Raw genomic sequence first — 22,318 nt, 5'->3', positions numbered from 1 at the left:
CACACCCCGGGAGGGGCGTCCTCGGCCCCGCCCACCCGCCATTACGCCAAGGCCCGGTGCGCGGGAAAGCCACACTAGCTGGGGACGCCATGTCGGTGTTGCTTTGTTACCTCAGAGGGTTGAGGCCGGTGAGTGAGGATTCGCGCCGTGTGGGTGGCAGGTAGCACAAGCTGTCCACTTCAAGTTGGGAACCCGGAAACCGACACGTGTGAACTGGACAGGATTCCACATCCACCTCCGACTTCGGCTATGAGCAGCCCCCTAGGAACCCTCATGAGATTGGGCATAGAAAGTTCTACGTTCGCCGAGTTTGTTGTAGGTGGTTTATTCAAGAGATCGAGAGAGAACTCATCCTTTGGTTCCCTTCCTGAGTGATCCTTAGCAGCCGAGACTGGGCCAGGCCAGAGCTGGTACCCCAGAACCCAAACCCGGTTTCCCATATGGGAAGTCAAAACCCTAACTATTTGAGTCATTAGTGTTGTTCCCTATGGTGCACACTAGCAGGAAGCAGGGGCAGGACTCGAACCAGAGGCGGGACTCGAACCCTGGCACTACCAGGTGGGAGATGTGTGTGTCTTTACTGAGAGGCCCAAGGCTACCTTCAGGTCCTTGTTTCTGTGCTTGTGCTGCCTTTTCTGGTGATACAAGTGGCAGCACATCGGAAATGAAGAGGAGGCCCAGCGCTGGCATGGCCGTGCATACCACGCCTCCTGGGTACCGCAGGTGGGAGGGTTGGATGCTCTGGAGCCGTGCAGTCATGCCCACTTGGCCTTCCAGTACCGCTGGCCTCTATCTCTGTATTTCTGAGTATTTCCCTCTGGAAAATGGGGGAAAATCGTAAGCAGGACTGGACTGGATGGAAGGCGTCTTTCACAGCACCCCCTCTTTTAGAAAAGCTCTTGGTTGGGCCCGGCGCCGTGGCCTGGCGGCCAAAGTCATCGCTTTGAACACGCCCCGGGATCCAATATGGGCGCCAGTTCTAATCCCGGCAGCTTCACTTCCCATCCGGCTCCCTGCTTGTGGCCTGGGAAAGCAGTCGAGGACAGCCTAGAGCCTTGGGACTCTGCGCCCGCATGGGAGACCCAGAAAAGGTTCCTGGTTCCTGGCTTTGGATCGGCGCAGGACCGGCCGTTGCAGTCACTTGGGGAGTGAACCATCTGACAGAAGACCTTCCTCTCTGTCTCTCCTCCTCTCTGTATATCTGACTTTGTAATAAAAATAAAGAAAGAAAAGGTCTTGGTGTGTAGGGTTAAGCTTCTGCCTGCAGTGCTGGCATTCCCCATGGACACCAGCTTGGATCCGCTCTGCTCCATTTCTGGTCCACTTTCCTGCTAAAGCATGTGGCAAAACAGGAAGTAGTGCCCAACTGCTTGCACCCCTGCATCCACGTGGGAGACCCGGGTGGAATTTCAAGCACCTGCCATTGAAGTCTTTTTTTTTTTTTTTTACTTTTTTTTTTTTTATTGTTAATTATTTTGCATTATGTGACAGTTTCATAGGCTCTGGGAATCCCCCCCTCCCTCCCCCTCCGCTCCCCCCGGTGGATTCCTCCACCTTGATGCAGTATTACAGTTCAAATTCAATCAAGATTCTTTCATTGCAAACATATACCAAGCATAGAGTCCAGCTACTTATTGTCCAGATTGGTTGAACAGTTTCTTGGGGAGACCTTTTCTGGTCTGAAGTTTGAGCTGGCAGAATATCATCACAGTCAATTAAGAGTCCCAATATAACATCAACAGCAATTTGCAATGTTATGGAATTGACATGGTTTTGAGTAACCAGTGTATTAAAAAGAAAAAGAAAAAAAAAAAAGGAAAACAAGTCCTAGCCACAACCTATGATTAGCTCATTGACATTTCAATTTTAGTTCATATACAGGACCGGCTGCTATATACCTTAAAATGGCCATAAGGCACCATTCAGCTGTTTCGTGTCCATTTCATCTTAGTATTTAGCCAGTTGTTGTGTTGAAGTAAAATTTTGCTGATCTTGGCAGATTTTAGCATAATCCAGACTGGCTTGTAACTCTAACAAGATATATGTCAACATTTTAGGTGCAGAACATTTTTTTTTGGGGGGGGGGGTGTGCAGGAAAATCCTCAACACCATGGTGAGGAGTAACTAATCTTTGTGACCCACCCAGCGAGGCATGAGCCAATCCATGCCAGCTCTTTCCTGTCAGATTTCAAGTTCTACTTTCTGTTGTTTATTTATTTTAGGTTTGTTTTTTTTTTTTTTAGTTTGTATGATTGTTTGCTGTGAGGGGTTTTCGAAGCGATCCCGATGGTCATTGCGAGGGAGGGGGGGTCCAGAGGTGGAGCCAGGCTCGGACCAGAGAAAGCTCTCCTCCCTGGTCCCGAAGGACGTTTATTGTTCTTCTGTTTCTGCAGACCACTCAGGGCTTCTGGTTGTCTTTCCGATGACGTTGGTTTCTGCACGGTAGTGTTTGGACTTCTTCCATCCCCTGTGGAAGCTCCGGTTGGGGGTGGGTGACCTCAGTGTACTCGGCCTCCGAGGGCATCCAATTCCCTGTGGCCTCCTTGGCAGTTGGGATATAGTCCTTGTTGCTCGTATTAATAGTTTGTGGTGAAGGTCTGGGCGTCTTTGTGGTTGGGATCCAAGCTTCCTCCTTACCACCTGCTCCACTCTGGAGTGCTCCCCTGCTCCACGCACATGACCTCCTGTTAAGAGGTTGTCAGGATCGCAACCGATTCCCCCCTCATGCATTGGTATAGTAGTTTTAGTGTTGTTTAGTGCCGCTTTGAGTCTGTTATCTATGAATTACCAGATTTGATCTTGATAGGCTATATTGTACTTTTTTCTCACTCTTTTTATGGTCCTGAAAGATTTCCCTGCACTCCCCCCCATTACAGGTTAACATAGCGTATTGAGGGTATAGTAGGTTTTACAGTTTTTCGATGTAGATCATTGAAGTCTTTTGAGGAATGAGCCAGGAGATAGAGATCACACCCTCCCTCTGTAATTCTGCTTTACAGACAATACATAAATAAACAAAACTTTAAAGCAGTTGCTACTTTAGTTTGTATTTTAGTTTTTACTGGTGAACATAAATTTTTCACATTTCAGACTGCAGTAATTGAGCATTTGCTTTCAGCAAGAGATGAGCTGAATAGGTAGCTGAAGCGCATTCCCTACTCCCAGGAAGTTCATTGTCTTCTTGGAAAGATACCAAGTGTACTGGTAACCAGCAGACACATCTGCTGGGAGAGTCCAGAGGATGTGATGAGTACTGTTTTTGAAAAACTAGCTGAGGAGTCGGCCCAACACAAAAACCTAGTGCCTAAAGTCCTCATCTTACATGCTCCAGGATCCCATATGGGTGCCGGTTCTTATCCTGGCTGCTCCACTTCGCTTCTAGCTCCCTGCCTGTGGCCTGGGAAAGCAGTGGAGGACGGCCCAAAGCCTTGAGACCCTGCACCCACGTGGGAGACCTGGAGGCTCCTGACTTCAGATCACCTCAGATCCAGGCTCCTGGCTTCAGATCACCTCAGCTGTGGCCATTGTGGCCACTGGAGGGGGGTGGGGTGAACCAGCGAATGGAAGATCTTTCCCTCTGTCTCTCCTCTCTGTAAATCTGCCTTTCCAATAAAAATAAATAAATCTTTTAAAAAAATAGTTGAGGGGCTCGGCAGTGTGGCCTAGTGGCTAAGGTCCTCACCTTGGTCCCATGTGGCCGCTGGTTCTAATCCCGGCATTTCCACTTCCTCTCTATCTCTCCTCCTCTCAGTATATCTGACTTTGTAATAAAAATAAAATAAATCTTTAAACAAACAAACAAAAAAATAGTTGAAGAGGCCCGGCGGCGTGGCCTAGCACATAAAGTCCTCGCCTTGAATGCCCCGGGATCCCATATGGGCGCAGGTTCTTATCCCAGCAGCTCCACTTCCCATCCAGCTCCCTGCTTGTGTCCTGGGAAAGCAGTTGAGGACGGCCCAAAGCCTTGGGACCCTGCACCCACGTGGGAGACCCAGAAGAGGTTCCTGGTTCCCGGCATCGGATTGGCGCATACCAGCCCGTTGCGGCTCACTTGGGGAGTGAAACATTGGATGGAAGACCTTCCTCTCTGTCTCTCCTCCTCTCTGTATATCTAACTTTGTAATAAATAAATAAATCTTAAAAAAAATATAGTTGAAGGGCAGAAAGCGAAAAAGAGACAAAGTTCAAGTGCTTTGATATAGAACACCCACTTGTTAACCAGTAGGCCAAAACATCTGCCTCAACTACAGATTTTTCTTTCTTTTTTTTCTTTTTAAAGATTTTTAAATTGGAAATAAATACAGAGACGAGAGAGAGAGGAAGATCTTCTGTCCACTGACTCACTCCCCAAGCAGCTACAGTTGCCAGAGCTGTGCCAGTCTGAAGCTAGGAGCCTGGAGCATCTTCTGGGTCTCCCACGCAGGTGCAGGGTCCCAAGGCTTTGGGCCGTCTTCAACCACCTTCCCAGGCCACAAGCAGGAGCTGGACGGGAAGCAGGGCTGCTGGGATTAGAACCGGCATTCATATGGGATCCCAGCATGAGCAAGCAAGGACTTCAGCTGCTAGGTAGGCTACAGCGTCCCGCCCCTGATTTTTCTTTTAAAGGAAGATTTATTTATTTATTTTTCATAGAGCAGAGACAGAAATCATCCAGCTTTTCACAATAGCTAGAGTCATATTTGGAATGGCATTCAAGTTTAGTTCCTTTTAAAAAAAAATTTTTTTTTTTTTTTTGAAAGGCAGAGGAGGAGAGACAGAGAGGAAGATCTTCTGTCCGATGATTCACTCCCCAAGCGGCCGCAATGGCTGGAGCTGAGCCAGTCTGAAGCAGGAGTCTGGATCTTCTTCTGGGTCTCCCACACAGGTGCAGGGTCCCAAGGCTTTGGGCTGTCCTTAACTGCTTTCTCAGGCCACAAGCAGGGAGCTGGATGGGAAGTGGAGCTGTCTGGATTAGAACCAGCGCCCATAGGCGAGGACTTTAGCTGATAGGCTTTGTGCTGGGCCCGCCTTCTGTCTTCCATGGAAGGCAAGAGAGTACCCCTACACATTGTCAGATTGTATATGGACGTGGGAAGGGGGATGGCTACATGATACCACCTCCAGGCCCTGGTGAGAGGAAGCACATCCTGGGAGAGGGACTATTTGATTGACAGATAGGCAGTGGGATTTGCATAGAGCCTTGGAGCAGGGGATCTGTGGCTTCCAACTCGTGTCCTTAAGCTAGCTGCCAAACTGTCCAATTTCGTCCCCCTCAGACATTTGCTGAAGTGTGCAAATTCATCACATCTTCTGCTGTTAAATTCCTGCTTATTAGAGGAATAGGGCTTGCCTATCCCGGATTCAGAAGTTTCTATTTCATCTAATGGGTCATTCCCCTGAGCTAGAGAATTTCCCATCTATACCCTGTGTCATAGTCATTACTTGGAAAAGTCATTGGCTTCTGAGCTGGACAAGTCTATTAATCAGCATGAACAAAATTGGAGAGACACTGGTTGCAGCTGGAGTGCTCTTCAAGTAAGGAAGATTGCATTTTATTATTTCCCAAACAATAGATGGTAGTCAGTTGCTCCTGTGCAGATTGTAAAACCATCTAGTTTGAGCAGCATAAAGCCTTTTAATGTCCCTCCCAGTAAACAGACTACTGAAAAATAGAGGTGGCAGATTCCATTAATCACTGCACAGGTGCATGATTGATCTCTAGGCATAAATTCTAAGGCCTGTCCGTTTTCCGTGACTTGCTGTAGAACTCTGTCCGAAAAGTTAGTCAAATTGCCTAAAGCAACAGTGTGATTTTAAAAACCAGCCTCATGTGACCTATCACTATCTTCTGCAATTGTATTGTAAGATTTTACTATGACATTCTCCTAGCAAAAGCAACTTCCGGAGGGGATTGAGGAAAGGTAGAAAAAAACATGTCTGTGTTAAAGTGCAGCAGCCTGGTTATGTCAAAAGCAAAGGCTTTACTTATCTCTCTGCCTTTTGAAGAGGCACTTGAGGCCTTCAGTTGGTTCAAAGGCATTGGCAGTCTTCCGTGTGTACCTGGGCATTTCCTCATCTTTGCACTGGGAGCAGCAATGGGTGGCCTGATCATGCAATGTGTGTGCCTAGGCCAGGCCATACACCCTCAGTCTCTGGTCCCTGAGATCGCAGATCCCAACATCTCTGAGGCCAACCTGACATGAACGCACCAACAAACCTCTTCGTTTCTTTTCAGTCTCTTCACATTGTTACGAAGAGATTGTGGAAGACATTGCCTGCGGTGACCCTGAATTTGCGCCCTTATCAGACTCAGCAGGATGAGAAGTCCAAACCTATCAGCCGTTACCCCATTCCCTACAAGAAGGACTTACCTTTTGACATTTTAGAGCTCATGGAAGAGATTGAAATGAAGGTGAGACTCCTGTAGTACGGGGAGATCCAGCCAGCACAAATCTTTGTGGCCCAGCCTGTCCAGGTTTCCCGCTGTAGCTGAACCCTTCCTGTGGGGTGCAGATATGTCCCAACTGTGGCACACTTTCCAAAAACCCTCTGGCTTAGCTGCAGCCTCGTAGCCTCCCATCCTGTTCTTTGTCTGTCAGTCCTCTGCTCACCGTGACTGACGTGTGGTCGCTGTACACTGTGGTATAGAGATACAATTATGGAGAATATGTACTAACTGCTTAAGCAAGTGAAAGCGATCTTGCTCTTTTCTATTAAAATTAGTAGCTTGGGAAATTACAAATTGAAAAATTAGCTAAATAAGCAGGAAGTTTTTTAAATTATTATTTTATTTTGATGATCTTTACATAGTTGATTAGAGCACAAAGGGTCAAAGGCTGCAGGAAAGTGGGTAAGACCATTGTTTCCAGTTTTTTTTCTGTATCTGGGGTAAGGAAGGAGAGAAAGGGAGAAGCCCCATCCAGCCTCCCAACCATCCCAGGGTCTCTGATGTGGGGCATGCTCCAAGGGTCTTGCGCAAGTGGTTTTGACACTTCAACAGTTTTGAATTGCTGCCAATCTCGCCATTCCAAGAATGATGAAATCTCTCCAGAATCCACTGGCTGATATAGTCCACCTTAGGGTCTCCACTTGCCTAGGTTTTCACTGCCAATATGTGGCTTGGGTAGTTGATTGATTTGTTCTGTCTTCCATCCTCTGTGTGGTACCAGGTATCCTCTGCAGATTCCAATAGGCTGCCATATCCTCTATGTGCACTTGGATTTGCTGTGCACTGCTCCATCTGAGCCTCTGAGGAGGTTCAGCTTTGATACTTGCACTCCATGGTCAGACCACAGAACCTGTACTTCTCTTCAAGGTTTGGGTTCTGAGATCAGCAGTTCACTTGGAGGGATACCCAAAGAAACTTTGTCTGAAGTGCTCCCAGACCAGATTCTTGTGTGTGCTTGCCAGTGCAGGGCCCGGCACAGTCCATTGTCCCAATCAGCTTATGCATATGCTTGTGGTTGCATTGCTGGATCAGCCCTGTCCTCCACATGAACCAATGGGTGTTGCAGCCCAGCCTGATTCTGTGCACTTCACACTCGGCCCTCACACAAATCAGTGGGAGCTGCAGCCTAGTTGGGACAATTCCCCAAAATCCCCACCAGGCCCGCCTCTTGCCCTGATTCCCATGCTTGCCAGTATGTACTGCAGACTTGTTTAGTCTGTCCAAAATTCCATTCAGCTTTGCTACATGTCAATGGGCATTGAAGCCTAGTTCAACCCAACCAGCCCCACTATCCAGCCCACACACTCTGGTGGGTGCCGTTCTATCCAGCCAGATCTCCCCTAGTTCTGGTTTTCATGCTCTCCAGTGGGAGTGATAACCCAAGAGGGAGTTGCCCACTATCCCTCCTAGGCCACTCCTGGATCATATACTCTCCAGGTGGTTCTGCAGTTTAATTTGACATAATTAGCCCCTAGTGCCAGCCTCTGCCAGCTGATGCTGTGGCAAATTCCAACCAACCCTTACCCACTCTGATTTATGCTTGCACCAGTAAGAACAGTCAACCAAGCCTGGATTTTCCCTGATCTAGCTCACATGAGGCCGATAGGTGTTGTAGCCCTGCCTGGTCTGGTCAGCCCCCATCCCAACTCATGCTTTCCAGTGGGAGTGGTGGGTCAACAGGGGAGCCCTCCACATTCCCCTTACCGACTTTGCCCTCTCCCTCCCTGGTTCTCACTTGTGCTGGTTGAGTGCTGCCACCCAGTCTGGCATGGCCCCCTCACCTCAGCATTTGCCAGTGGGTGCTGTAGCCTGGCCAGGCCTTGCCTACCTCCAATTCCAGCTGATGCTGGCGAGGGCTACGGCACCCAATCCCAGCCGTAATGTGTACTGGTGTGTTGCGACTGAAGCTGGCCCAACCCACACTCTTCTGGTGCTTGGATTCGCCAGTGGGTGATGTGAACTGGCTCAGCCTGGTCTGCCCCTAACCTATGCCAAATATATGCCAGTGGGTACCTTTTGCTGGCCTGGTCTGGACTATTTCCTATCATGGTTCTTGGGCTTACCTGCAGGGACTGTGTCCTGACAGAGGAGTTGCCCAACCTCCTCCATCAGAACCATCTCTCAATGCCAGATCTCACGCATACTGGTAGGTCCATGAGCCAGCCCTGCTTAGTCCACCTCCTGTCCTAGCAGGAACAGTGTCCTTTCCTGACTGGCCTTCAACCCATTCCAGTTCTTACTGTTGGATGTTTCAGCCCAGCCAAGGCTTGTCCATACACACCTCACACATGGCTCAGTAGGGGCGGAGACCTAGCCTAGTCCATCTTAAATCTACCCTGGTCCTCCAAAGCCCCAAGTGGTGCTGGAGTCTAGCCTGGCTTGGTGCATTCAGTCCCAGTCCACACTGGTGCCAAGGGAGACTGCAGCCATATCCATACCAGAACGTATCCCCCACTCCGGCCCCTGCACTCACCAGTGGGAACCCCAACCCAGCCAGGGCATCCTCCCAGCTCCCCAGCCAGGCCTGTTCCCAGCCACAGATCTTGTGCATGCCAGTGGTTGCTCTGACCCAGCTTGACACAGCCCCTCACCTGTCTTAGTCTTTGCCTTCAATAATGTAGCCAGGCATCCCTGGCTCATGCAGACCAGCAGGTGTAAGAGCCTAGCTCGGCAAGACCTGTGCTCCAGCCTGATTTCCTTTCTTGTTTGTGAGCTAAGATTTGCTCAGCCCTGGCTGGTGCCCCCTCTTTCATAACCAGCCCACCCATTAGCCAGCCATTGGAGCTACTTTGCCCAACTTTCCTGACCCCAAGACCTGGACCATGTGATCATCAGTGAGGGTTGTGACCCACAAGGGGAGTTTCCCAAGTTTCCCCAGTTGGCCCACTCCCAGACCCAGATCTCATACATGCCAGTGTGTGTTAGGCCAGTGCCCGGCATAATCTGCCATTCCATCTTGGCCTTGTATGAGCTGTTGAAGGATGCAGTCCAGCCCACCCCGCACCCTATTTTAGGATGCACATTCGGATGCTGCTGCCTTGAACTACCTAGACGGTTGTCGATTCCTTTACCCGTGAGTGATGGCAGGTTCCATGTAACACATTGCTCAGCCCATTACCACCCCAACTCTTGAGCTAACCAGCAGGACTTGTATTTCCACAGGGTTTGGCCCACACATCCCCCACAGAATCAACCCCCGGACATGGTTCTCTCGTGGGCTGGTTAGTGTCATGGCCCTGCCTAACGTGACCCGTCCCCTGATCCATCTTTCTCTCAAGTACTAGGATCTGACCCTATTAGACGAGCACCCAGCCTTAGTTTTCGCATGGACTGATGTGTGGTGGTCATCATTGTTCGGTGATAACAAGTTCTATAAAGGACTCACAAGTGTGCTGGTGTATCAATCTGACCCATACAGATTGTCCAGTCTCTCTCCTCCAAACCACCAGGTTCCAGCACCCTCTCATACCTTCAAGAAAAAGTTACCCTGTCATTGGCAGTCCTTCAGGATTGATTCCTCACCCACATGCATTATGGTGGCCTCATTCATGGACATACCTAGGCAGCAATTTCACACCCCAGAGACCCCAGAGCTCGCCACCAGGGCCCAGCTTGCCACATGGTGGTGCTGGCTATAGTCAGTGCCCCAAGCATGGAGTCTGACCCGGCCCGGGTCCCCACAGCAGCCCGATATGCTTTCTTCTTCCCTGTTTTCTTTGTAAAATTACACATGTAAATTTGTTTTAATGAGATCTTGTTCTCATGAACATGCTTCTAGATCAATCGTTATTTAACTAAAAATGGTTAATACAGCATTGGGTAACAGCTATTGAAATTTATTTTATCAATCTAATCTTAGACATTTAGACTGTGTCAAAATGTGCGTGTAAATGCATGTGTATATACATATATTCTGTTTAACTTGTTTTTTTGGTGTGCATATATTTTGATGTACATTTCTGAAATCTTTTCTGATGGTAGTTTATAAAGCTGGTAGTCTTTACTGACAGTCTAAGACTCTTCCTTAAACAGGGACATTTGTTCTAGACCTTTATTTTTCAAACTTGGTCATAGAATTTTGTGGGTAGCCTAGTGGCTAAAGTACTCAGCTTGCACACGCTGGGATCCCATATGGAAAACGGTGCTAATCCCGGCAGCTCTGCTTCCTATCCAGCTCTCTGCTTGTGGCTTGGGAAAGCAGTCAAGGACAGCTCAAAGCCTTGGGACCCTGCTTTTGTTGGAGACCCGGAGGAGACTCCTGGACTCTTGGCTTTGGATTGGCTCAGCTCTGGCTGTTGCAGCCACTTGGGGCGTAAATTAATGGAAGGAAGATCTTTCTCTCTGTAAATTTGACTTTCTGATAAAAAAAAAAATAATTGTTTAAAAAAAGATTTTATTTTATTTGAAAGACAGCATGACAGAGAACGAGATAGAAAAAGAGATTTCTATCCTCTAGCTCATTCCCCTAATGACCACAATGGCCAGACTAGGCCAGGCCAAAGCCAGGGGCCAGGATCATCTGGGATTCTCACATGGGTGGCAGGGGCAGGACCTGCTTTCCCTGGTATCAGAGGTGGAGCAGCTGAAACAAATCAGCGTTCTGTTATAATATGATATGAGATCTTAGCATTGTAGGCTGCAACTACCCAACGCTGGCCCCACGGGATTTTTTTTCTCCAAAGAAAGTACTGCATAGAAATCTATTATATACAGGTACTTCAAAAAATTTTGTGGAAAAATGTTAAGTTTATTTTGGGACCAGTGCAATGGCTCAATTGGCTAATCTTTTGCCTGTAAGTGCTGGAATCCCATATGGGTACTGGATTGTTTTCTGGCTGTTCCACTTCCCATGCAGCTCCCTTTTTGTGGCCTAGGAAAGCAGTGAGGGATGGCCCAAAGCCTTGGAACCCTGCACTTATGTGGGAGACCCAGGGGAGGATCCTGCCTCTTAATTTCAGATGGGCTCACCTCCAGCTATTATAGCCATTTGGCTGCAGTAAAAAACAAAACAAACAAACAAATCAAAACAGTGGATGAAAGATCTTCCTGTAAATTTTCCTTTTCAATAAAACGAAGTAAATCTTAAAATCATGGGCCTTCAGTTTTTGAAAAATATACTATTAAAAAACTATGGATTTCAAAATTTTTGCACCAATATATTTTTAAACGCATCTTTTTTAAAATGTCAAGTTTGTTCAAAAGCTGAGGAGATCACAGATACATGTGGAGCATGTTTAGGGTTGGAGTGGGTTGAGAGGGAAAGGTGAGAGAGTTGGAAACATTTCTGCCTCCTGTCCTGTGTTCGCAGAAAGTGAGAGCGTCCTTTGTCATTGCCAGTCTTCATTTCACCTTGGGAAGGGGAGTGCCTTCATGATACCACCCCAGGTCCCTGGTTAGGAGTAGTACATCCTGGGGGAAGGGTCATTTGATTGATTGATAAGTGGGTGGTATTAACAGAGAACAGAGGAAGTATGGCTTCAGCTCATGACTTTAGCTAGTTATCTACCTAACTTTTCCATTTCATTATTCCACCCCAACCCCAGAGATTTCTGACTCTTATTCTAAGATTTGCTGAAGGGTACAGATTCATTGCATCTTCTGCAGTTACTTCCTGCTGATGAGGGGCATAGGGGCTGGCCTGGCCCTGGTTTAGAATGCTCTTTCTGTCTCCTCTAATTGATTCCTCTCAGGAGCCAGAGAACTTCCTGTAAGTATCCCCTGTATCTTCATCATTACTCTGAATGCTGTTGGCCTCTTTGCACATGAGTCAGCAAAGTAGGTGGTCTAATCATGCGGTGTGTGTGCTGAGGCCAGGCCACATGCCTATGGATTCTAGTCCCTGAGTTCAGAGAATCTAATGTGTCCGAGGTCATCATGAGATGAAAGAACATGCCACAGCCTACTGATGCCAAAAGGCATTGGAGGGCTTTCTCTCAAAGCAGGTGCTGTGGCATGGTCCAGAGAGGCCCTCTAGCTCCTCCCTCACCCGCCCCCACACACAGCCCACCCCTATCCCTGGCTCTTGCTTATGCTGGTGCGTACAGTGGCATGGCCCAAGAAGTCCTGTGGCTGTAGTTCTGTCCACATCAAAAGCCCTCAGTGCCTCCTACCCAGTCCAAGGACCCAGCCAGTGGCTAGTGACAGTCTGCCTCCACCCTTGCAGATTTAACATTAAAGAATAGGGACCTATACTGGCACACTGGTATAGTTAAGAGAGTCAGCATGAACCAGGCCCTGAATGCCAGCCAGCTATTTATTGACTGCTTTCCTCCCAGCAGTATAACACTTAACCTAAGTATAAGGCAAACTAGGCAGTTGCCTAAAGCTGGGAGTTAATTCTGTTTAAATGCCTTGTCTTTTCATTCCATTTTCCCATATCTTTTCGAAGTACACTCATATAAAAATGTTTCAAAACCTGGCTGCTATAGTGGGAAGGTTTAGAGTCCTAGGCTCGCAGTGTCACCTTCCCTGTCAGCACCTCTCCACTCCCTTCCTCCCTCCCCAGACTCTGGTCTAGCAATACAAATGTTTATGCTGTGTCTTCTAGACCAGTGAGAGCCTTTAGCATGTATTATAAGTTAGGATGCTTCCAGCTACAAATCATACAGAAAGTCCACATCAGCCAGCACAATAAAAATACAGTCTCTCACTTAATAGATCCAGAAGTAGGTGGCCCTTGGATTATCTAATTCAATGTTTCAGTGAAATCATTGGCAATCAAATTTATTTTCTTTTGCACTCTCTCTTCTTCAATGTGATGACTGTGCCCAAATAATCCCCTCATGGTTATTAGACGTCTGTCACAGCAGCAAATAATATTCCCTTACACAGTCCTGTAGGATGTGAGGAGGGCATAGCTGTGCCTTTTGGAGCAGAAGGCTTCCCGTCAACTTCTCGTTTCTCATTAGGCAGAATGCCCATTCCTCAGCCAGTCATTGAGAAGTGGATTGAAGTCACCATAAATGGTTTGGTTTACACCAATCAGGATTCTCCCACTGGAGCCATAACAGGGCTTAGCCTTCCCTGGAACTCATGGCAGTCTCCTTTCTGAGCAACACCTATGTTCTGTTGTCAAGGGAAGAGGGAAGAAACGGTTGCTGGAAAGCAGGCAACAGTTATCTGCCAGAGTAGCCCATTAGAAGCTATTCTGAAAACTCAGTGCCAGAGCCCACAGATGCACTTCACTTCTGGCCTGACCTCAAGCAGATCACTCAGCCTCTCTGGACCTCGGTTACCACCAGACTGGAAAGAGCAGCACCTTACCTCATCTTCCTTACAGAGTTGTAGAGAAGGAAAATGGGCTTGGGTGTATGAAAGAACTTTAGTGCTGATGTAAATGCTTGTTACTAATTCATTTTTTAGAAGAAATGAGTACTATTGGCCCTTCTGTGAAAAGGTAGGACCTAAGCAGTAGAATCTAAATTCTAACTGTTACTTTGTTTCATTTTAGCATTCACTGTAAATTTATAAGATGATTTGCCACACACCTGCAGAACTAATACCTAAAAAAGGAAAGGTACATACAGAATAACTGACCTGCCCAAACTTTCATGTGCTATTTGGCAGACAGTAATGAGGAATGCTGTTTGCATGTTCTGTTCTTAGTCTGCATTTTGTGTGACCCTGTCTTTTTCCTTCCCTTGCAGACAGGATTTTTACCAAATATATTTAAAGTGTTGTCTTACCGTCCACTGGAATTCAGAGCCTTCTTTGCTTATTATGATGTCATCTGCAACAAAAAAACAGGTAAATGGAAAAACATTGCTGGGTCATTCTTGGGTGACATTCCAGTACTTGCTAGCATTTCTTCTTACATAGTGTCTGACTGCCTGGAGTTAGGAAGAAGCTCAACTTCTGCGACTTGCTCTGGCTCCTGAGTGGGAGGTCTTCAGGCAACTTTATGGTTATATGTGTCGAACTGAAAAACATTAGCTAATAACTCTGGCTTATCTTTGTTCAGATTTAAAAACCACCATTGTTTCCCTATAGTTGTATAAATCCTGTTCGACTTCTACATGGCAGGCATGGATTTATCATTTAGTTTAGAGCCCAAAATGCATTGGTTTATTTCTTTTTTTAAGGAATGCTCATTTCTTTTTTATGATTTATTTATTTTTATTGGAAAGTAAGATATACATAGAGGAGGAGAGACAGAGAGGAAGATCTTCTGTCTGATGGTTCACTCCCCAAGTGGCTGCAATGGTCGGAGTGGCACCAATCCAAAGACGGGAACCTTGAACCTTCTCCAGGTCTCCCACGTGGGTGCAGGGTCTCAAAGCATTGGGCTGTCCTCAGCTGCTTTCCCAGGCCACAAGCAGGGAGCTGGATGGGAAGTGGGGCTGCCGGGATTAGGACCAGCACCTAAATGGGATCCCAGCACAGCTAGGCTGTGGTGCTGGGCCCAAAATGCATTGGTTTAAATAGGATTTTTTTTAACCTTTCTCTTCCAGCTGATATTCCCTATGTGATCTGGTAAGGACTAAGTCAGTATTATTCACTATCTGTAGTTGCCCTTGCTTTCACGCTCTTACAGGCTCATTATTGCCTATCAGTAGAGAGATAGAGAGTCAGGAAGAGGGAGAGACTCATGGGCATACATCCTTTCCCTTTAAGGTCGACATATGCTTTGGTTTATCTCCCATTGACCAGAACTTGTTTCACTGTCACATGTAGCTATGGGGGAAGCTAACAGCATGTACCTGACCATCGTAAAGGCATTCTATTACTAAAGAAGGAAGGTGAGAACATGTAGTGGTAGCAGCAGTCTGCTCCAGTGTTCCCCATGACCTGACACCAGTCTGCCTTACTGGCCTTAACCCCCCACAGCCCTTCTTTATTTTCTGAGTCAAAATGGGCTAATTTTATCTACTCCACCCAAACAAACCTAACAATCAGGCCTTATGATTACCTTCTAATTTTGTTTAGACTTTGCTGTGCTCCTAGAATTCCTTTTCTCCGGTCTATGTCTGGTGACTCTGATCTTTCCTTAAAAGCCCATCTTACTTGCTTTTACATACCAGGGATTCTTCTTCCTCTGATCTCCTAGCACATCCTCCAATTGCCCTTTCCCCGTGACATACTCAGTACTCTGCCTTATGTTAGCACCATATCTTTTTGTAACCTCTCTAGTCCGGTAGGAAAAGATCAGTACTATGTTCCCATTTGAGTTCTACCATAAAGAATACAAGAAAACTTCAGCAAAGTACCTCAGCATCTCGGAGCCTTAGTTTTCTTACTGATTATCTGATTATCTTCATTTCCTTACTAATAAAATGGGTATAATGCCCCCTAGGCAGAGCTGGGTGAGAATTCAAGGAGACAAAATGAACTTTCCAGAATTGTGCCAGGTACCAGGTGGGTCCCTCCTTCCCATCCTGGCTCTCCTTTCCCCCAAGTAGTAGGGCCCGTGCAATTAGGAAGCCTTTCCTTGTCTTCCTCATTTTGAAAGTGTTAGCTCACAACTTGATGGATCTCACAAAACTTCCATGAATTGAGTAGTTCATTCCCTACATTTTCTGAGTAATCACTGTATGCCAAATACTTACCTCTTTTGGGAGTAGAGTGGTGAACAAGTCAGAGAAAAAAATGGGTTCTCAAATATATATATATATCAGCTATACAGAGAGGAGGAGAGACGGAGAGGAAGATTTTCCATTCATTGATCCACTCCCCAAGTGGCCACAACAGCTGGAGCTGAGCCAATCTGAAGCCAGGAGCCAGGAGCCAGGAGCTTCTTCTGGGTTTTCCACCTGGGTGCAGGGTCCCAAGGCTTTGGGCCATCCTCAGATGCTTTCCCAGGCCACAAGCAGGGAGCTGGATGGGAAGCGGGACTGCTGGGATTAGAACCAGTGTTCATATGGGATCCTGGCACATGCAAAGCGAGGACTTCAGTGACTAGGCTACCATGCCTGATCCCTCAAATATATTTTTGAAAATATATTTATTCGGGCCCGGTGGCGTGGCCTAGCGGCTAAAGTCCTCGCCTTGAACGCCCCAGGATCCCATGTGGGCGCCGGTTCTAATCCCAGCAGCTCCACTTCCCATCCAGCTCCCTGCTTGTGGCCTGGGAAAGCAGTTGAGGACGGCCAATGCCTTGGGACCCTGCACCTGTGTGGGAGACCTGGAAGAGGTTCCAGGTTCCTGGCTTTGGATTGGCACGCACCGGCCGTTGCGGCTCACTTGGGGAGTGAATCATCGGACGGAAGATCTTCCTCTCTGTCTCTCCTCCTCTCTGTATATCTGACTTTGTAATAAACTGAATAAATCTTTTTTTAAAAAAAGAAAATATATTTATTCATTTGAAAGAGTTAGAGAAAAAAAATTCTATCTGCTAGTTCTTTCCACAGATGGCCGCAGCTGTCAGGGCTGAGCCAAAGCCAGGAGCGGGAGCTTCTTCTGTTCTACATGGGTACCAGGGGCCCAAGCACTCAGGGCATCTTCCACTGTTTTTCTCAGGCTACAGCAGGGAGCTAGATTAGAAGTAGAGCAGCTAGGACACCAGCCGTGCCCATATGGGATGCTGTCTCCTCATATATTAGGTGAGGATGAGGACAGATGATGAAAAATTGAGTAAAATAAAAGAACAACTTAAGAGTATTAAATACTATGAGGAAAATAAAATATGAGCATTGATAGCAAGGGACTGGGTGGGGGACACCTCTGAGCCAGTCCAGCTTGTTGTCTTCTCTGGGCTGTGGATTGTTTGCTCTCTACTTCCTCCACAGGCCAACTCAGCAGAGCTGACAAGGAACTCATCATTGTCGTGACCAGCCTAGCCAACAGATGCCCCTACAACGTGGCTTGCCACAGTGCCCGGTACAGGGTCTACTCAAAGAACCCAGTGCTCTCTGACCAGGTGAGTGCCTGTGTACCCTGTGACAGTGTCAGGGCCTCTCTGCACATGAGGAAGAAGCAGTGCCTGAGTCATTGTACCCTGATTAGTGCAGGAAATGGGAACTCTAGCTTTTCCACCTATGTGAGTTCACTTTTTATCCTCTGTCACGGCACTCCCTTAACTCTGTGTGTGTGAGAGACAGACTGACAGATAGAGGAGCTCCAACCTTGTGCCAGATATAACGCTAGAAACTTGGCATAGATTCTGGGGATGCATACCATTTCCTCTCTAAGGTGGGGAGAAATTTATCCTTGCACCTCAGTTTTATTCTGAGGGTAGTTCTTGGTCTTTAGTATGAGGCATATGATTAGCAGGTGGCAGAGTCCATTTGTAAAGCTGTACTCTATCTGCTAACACTACACTGCATTTTCCAGATGAAATTTCATTTCTGAGTCCAAACCAGCCTCTTTGGATTTTTGTGTTTTATTTAGCTTGCTTGCTACTGGCCTCCTTGCCACTTGTTCCAGAACTACCTTATCCATTCATTCCCACCAACACAGGTATTGACAGGAAACTGAGTCTCAATTCCCTCAATCAGCAACACACTAAGTTTTTCATCTGTTCTCATCTGCATATATGAGGAGCTGGCATTGTGGTGTAGCAGGTAAAGCTGCTGCCTACACCACTGGCATCCCATACAGTGCCCGACTGGTGTCCTAGCTGCTCTGCTTCTAATCCAGCTCCCTGCTTGTGGCCTGGGAAGAACAGTGGAAGATGCCCTAAGTGTTTGGGCCTCTGGCACCCATGTAGAAGACCATACTCTTGCTTTATCCAAAATCAGGGGTCATGTTATACCAGTTACTTCCAGACTGAGAGTGGAGACCTAGTAAGTGTGGGTTTGTCACCAAGCTTACAAAATTCCACTGATTCATAAGTGAACTCCTCAATCCTCAGAGCTCAGGAGCAAAACCCACTGCCTTTATGACCAAGGTTAGGGCCGTTGGCATCCCTCCTCCCTCTCCAGCCTCCTCACCTGACTTGAGTAGAGACCTTGTAGCCTCTGAGAACAAAGATTAGCCTCTTGGCCCGGCTGAGATCCTCTTGCCTAATCTTCCATCCTTCTGAGTCTAGGATCAATTTCCTAGGCATTGTCTTCCTTATGGTGATTGGCTTTTTAGGTTTCTAGCTGTTTCTATTCTCGTTTCAGCAAGGATGACAATTGTCAGCATGGTCTTTGGGATCTAGTACACCCGGAATACTCTAGCTGTATGATCTTGGTGGGAAACAGGGTGCGGATGGTCACTTTCTCTCAGCTTGCATTTATTTGTCAGTAAAATGGGGATAATAAAAACTCAACTTCTTGGACTTATAAGGATTAGATGAGATCATGGATAATGAAGCATTGGATGCATTCCTAGTGCAGAGTAATTGCTAAATGTCAGCTATTTTGTGTCTTGTTTGGATTAATTGTAAACAAAGTTCTCTGATCTCCTTTTCTCCTGTAAAAAGGTTGACCTTTTGGGTCCTTATGTAGTAAGCGTTTGTGACTGTTGGATATGGGATGTTCTGATGTCATGGATATTTAGATGAAAAATAAGTTTTGTAGCCACAGTGAAAGAAGACGACTTCTTGGTAGACGGGGTGCGATCCAGACGTCCATGTTCACCTTCCATGGTCTAGATCCAACATACTTAGCCTTCTGAAATACTTATATTGGATTGAGTTTTTCCCTTTATTGTAACCTTTGGTTTTTGTTTTCATTATTGCCACTTTTTTGTTAGGCCTTATGTTTTGTTGGCAGTGTTGTGATAGAGATTTTGCACATGAACATTTTTTTTTTCCTTGCAGGTCTCTGTGAACTGGAGAAAGTCTGACCTCTCTGCTCGGGAAAAAGCAATGCTCGAATTCGCACTTGCTGTTTCCCAAGCAGATGACATAACAGATGACCATTTCAAAAAACTTGAAGTGCACGGCTTCAATCAAGAAGATGCCTGGGACATAGCTGCAATTTCAGCTTTTTATGCCATGTCCAACCGTCTTGCTAATTTTGTCAATCTTGTTCCCAACAAAGAATTCTATTTCATAGGCAGAACCAGTGAGGTTAAAGATGTGAAGAGTGAACCTGCTTCTCAAGTCTAAAAGTCTGACAGGAAAGGCCTGTGTTCACCTCAGTTGTGTTGTGCTGTAACACCTCAGAAAAAATTTTTTTAAATCTAGTCAGTGGATAGAGGCACAAATACATGTTTTTTGCCTGCTTAATGAGGTGAATCCTCAGTGTTGTGGGTACACAACAACATGTGACACCAGGACTAGGGAACACATTTCAAACAAATGGCTAAAGGTTGACTTTTGTTGTAATCAGACAGAACCACCAGGAGCAAAGGAGTTTCAAAGGAAGCTTTAGGGATTTCTCATGAAGTGGCATCTAACTGGGTTTCAGCAACTGAAGTCAAAAGCTTTAAAAAAAATGAGGTTACGTTGAAATTGGTTTGTCTAGTTTGTGATTTGAAATCAGTTCCTTATTCACGTGGTTGTATGTAAAGGCTTTGCTGAAAGGCACTGAGTAGATAGGACCAAGCACTGTTGAAGTTCAGTCTGTCCTGTTTTCTCAGATAACTGCAAGTAATTTTTTTTTTACAGACAGGTGGCAAAAAGCATTGTAATTTCTTTTTTTCTTAAAGCATTGTCATTTCAATAGAATTTTAGTCCTGTATAATTCTTAGTTTGGGTTTCAGTAAAAATCATTTGGATTACATTAGCACTCACACCTAAAGTAGGAGCATTTAGGAGAAAAATTTGGCCTGACTAAATGACCTGTTCTATGCGTTACATCCATCACTGCCTCAGTTGGTGGCTATATTAACTTTTCAAGGCTCCTTCTCAATGTTTAACTGAGAGTTATATGCAAATCTTCAAAATGTCAGTTGGTTTTTCTAGATTCCACAATTGCTTAATTTTTGAATTGGCTGAACTGTGAAACCTTGGGACCCTGCACATGCGTGGGAGACCTGGAAGAAGCTCCTGACTCCTGGCTTTGGATCGGCTCAGCTTGGGCATTGCAGCCACTTAGGGAGTGAACCAGCAGATGAAAGACTTCTCTGTCTCTCCTTGTCTCTCTGTAACTCTGCCTTTGAAATAAAAATAAATCTTTTTAAAAAAAAATACGTTGGAGTTTATAATCTCTTAAAATCGAATTTAACTTCACTTATGTTAAAGGTAATCATATGGGTAAATAGCCTGGCCAAGAATTTTGGTCATAACTCCAGACGCGTGGGAGGAGAATAAGCCAGCGCCTCTACTAGGTAGGTGTCTGTTTGCAGCCACAAGTGGTGCATCATTCAGGGACGTTATTAGTCATAAAGTGGACTAGCCCTTTTGCTCTGTGGGAGTAACATGGAGGGAATCTCAAGAACGACTACTCAATGCACCTTAGGGTGCTGGCCTCCTGTCCCCTCTTCAGTCAGCTGGTGACACCGCGTAACTCAGCAGGAGGACCTGACCCTTGTGAGCTTTCTGCACGCAGCTCATGACCAACCCTCCCACCCCCAGCTGTCAGTGCTCCAATCCACCTCTACTTGCCGCCCTAGGGAGCCCGCAGTTCCTCGTAACTGTGGATTAGGTGTTAATCCTCAGCTGTAAAGACCTGCTGTCCCTCACCGAGCGGCAGGCACAGTGCCAGCAGGCGCGACAGAAGCCGCGGTTCTCCAGCTCTCGGGGTGGGTCCAGGAGAGAGGAAGGCTTTGGCCTGGAGCAGCAGCTGGGAGCTGGACAGCTATTCAGGGTCTCGATAAGCCCCCTAATTCTAAACACTACGTAGACCAGGGCTTTTTAGCTATTTTTTAGCTATTTGCCTGAGGCGGCAGTGACCCAGGCCACTTACTTAGTGCGACCTGCACATAATACGCTAATTCCCGTGTGTCCGTCCCCCTTCTCCCCTCTCCCCTCGGGGCCCTCCGTAAGGTGGGGATAACAGTCGGTAATCCTGCCCTGCCTCGGGACTGCCGGGTCGGACCTCCGGTCACTGACAGCTACCCACGGCCAGCCGGCCACTCTCCACCTCCGTCCTAGCGGCAGGAGGTGCCTCCGCTTTCCCGGTCCCCGGCGGACCGGTTTTCCAGCCGGCGGGGTTAGGCCGCCGCACCCGGAAGTGGCGGTCGGAGAGGCAGCGCTGAGGTGTCGGCCGGCGGATTGCGGAGCCGAGGGAGCCCGGGGCGGGGGCGTTGGTCATGTTTCCCTTCGGGCCCCGGAGTCCCGAGGGGGACGGCGCGGAGGAGCCGACGCCCCACGGCGGGTCCGCGGCAGCCGTCAGGCCCTCCTCGCCGCCGCCGCCGCCCCAGCCCGAGGCTGACTCAGGCCCGCCCCCGCCGGCCGCCCGGAGCCCCCGGCGCCCCGGCGTCTCCTCGCTGCCCGCGGCCGCGCGCGCCGGGGAGCTGGGGCCGCCGGCCGGAGCGACGGAGCCCTTGTCCTCCTCCCAGGGAGAGCCGTCCCCGCCTGGGTCCCCACGCCGGCGCTCGGGGCCGGACTGCAGGGCCGGGAGCCGGGGCTGGCCGGGCCTCTGCGGCGGCCTGGGCAGCTCCGGCGCCCGGCTGTTCGGGTGGCTGCGAGAGCGCAGCCTGGGCCGCGGGCTCTTCGTGGACCCGGCGCGGGACAACTTCCGCACCATGACGAATCTCTACGGTTCCATCCACCCGGCGGACTCGGTGTACCTCAGCACCCGCACCCACGGCGCCGTCTTCAACCTCGAGTACTCGCCCGACGGGTAAGCTTTGGGGAGCGCACGGCGGCGGCGCGGAGCTCGCCCCTCTGGCCCGGGCCCCCCTGGATCCTCTCCTGACGCTTTGGTGAAGCCCCGGGGCCTCGCTTGTCCCCTTGGACCGCCCGGCAGGTGTGCGGGAGCGAGGCCAGGAGGTGGTGAGGCAGGGTGTGTGTCCAGGGTGGGCAGCCTGCACCTGCTGCGGGCACTTGCCGGAGAAGGAGGGCACAAGCCCTTGCTTCGCTCAGGGCGGCTACTGAGCCACGTCGGTCATGCTCCCCAAGACTCTCCAGCCGTTTTCTTG

At 48.0% G+C, this 22,318-nt stretch overlaps 2 protein-coding genes across 2 annotated transcripts in view; both read left to right on the top strand.

Moving 5' to 3' along the window:
* Window positions 1–60: 60 nt before the first annotated feature.
* LOC101516246 (uncharacterized) lies at window positions 61–20,423 on the top strand. The gene is made up of 5 exons (XM_058672712.1): window positions 61–128; window positions 6,215–6,391; window positions 14,074–14,173; window positions 17,152–17,282; window positions 19,110–20,423. Exons 1-5 carry the CDS (start codon window positions 90–92, stop codon window positions 19,398–19,400), a joined length of 738 nt encoding a protein of 245 aa, XP_058528695.1. The 5' UTR covers window positions 61–89; the 3' UTR covers window positions 19,401–20,423.
* A 981-nt stretch (window positions 20,424–21,404) lies between these two features.
* Window positions 21,405–22,318, top strand: part of DCAF10 (DDB1 and CUL4 associated factor 10) — a 47,307-nt gene continuing 46,393 nt past the window's right edge. Inside the window, exon 1 of the mRNA XM_004580968.3 lies at window positions 21,405–22,020. Within this exon, the coding sequence (XP_004581025.2) occupies window positions 21,488–22,020 (533 nt within the window). The 5' untranslated portion in view covers window positions 21,405–21,487. The remainder of the gene's footprint in view (window positions 22,021–22,318) is intronic.

Source organism: Ochotona princeps, chromosome 14, assembly GCF_030435755.1.
Source record: "Ochotona princeps isolate mOchPri1 chromosome 14, mOchPri1.hap1, whole genome shotgun sequence".
NCBI classification, from domain to species: Eukaryota; Metazoa; Chordata; class Mammalia; order Lagomorpha; family Ochotonidae; genus Ochotona; species Ochotona princeps.
Note: the sequence above shows the minus strand (reverse complement) of the source record. Positions and strands in the feature narration are given on the sequence as shown.

Excerpts from the sequence above, each read along its gene's own strand:
- LOC101516246 (XM_058672712.1), top strand. The coding sequence starts at position 90 with ATGTCGGTGTTGCTTTGTTACCTCAGAGGGTTGAGGCCG. Across the intron at positions 6,392-14,073 it reads TGGAAGAGATTGAAATGAAG|ACAGGATTTTTACCAAATAT; the intron begins GTGAGACTCCTG and ends CTTCCCTTGCAG. Across the intron at positions 17,283-19,109 it reads ACCCAGTGCTCTCTGACCAG|GTCTCTGTGAACTGGAGAAA; the intron begins GTGAGTGCCTGT and ends TTTTCCTTGCAG.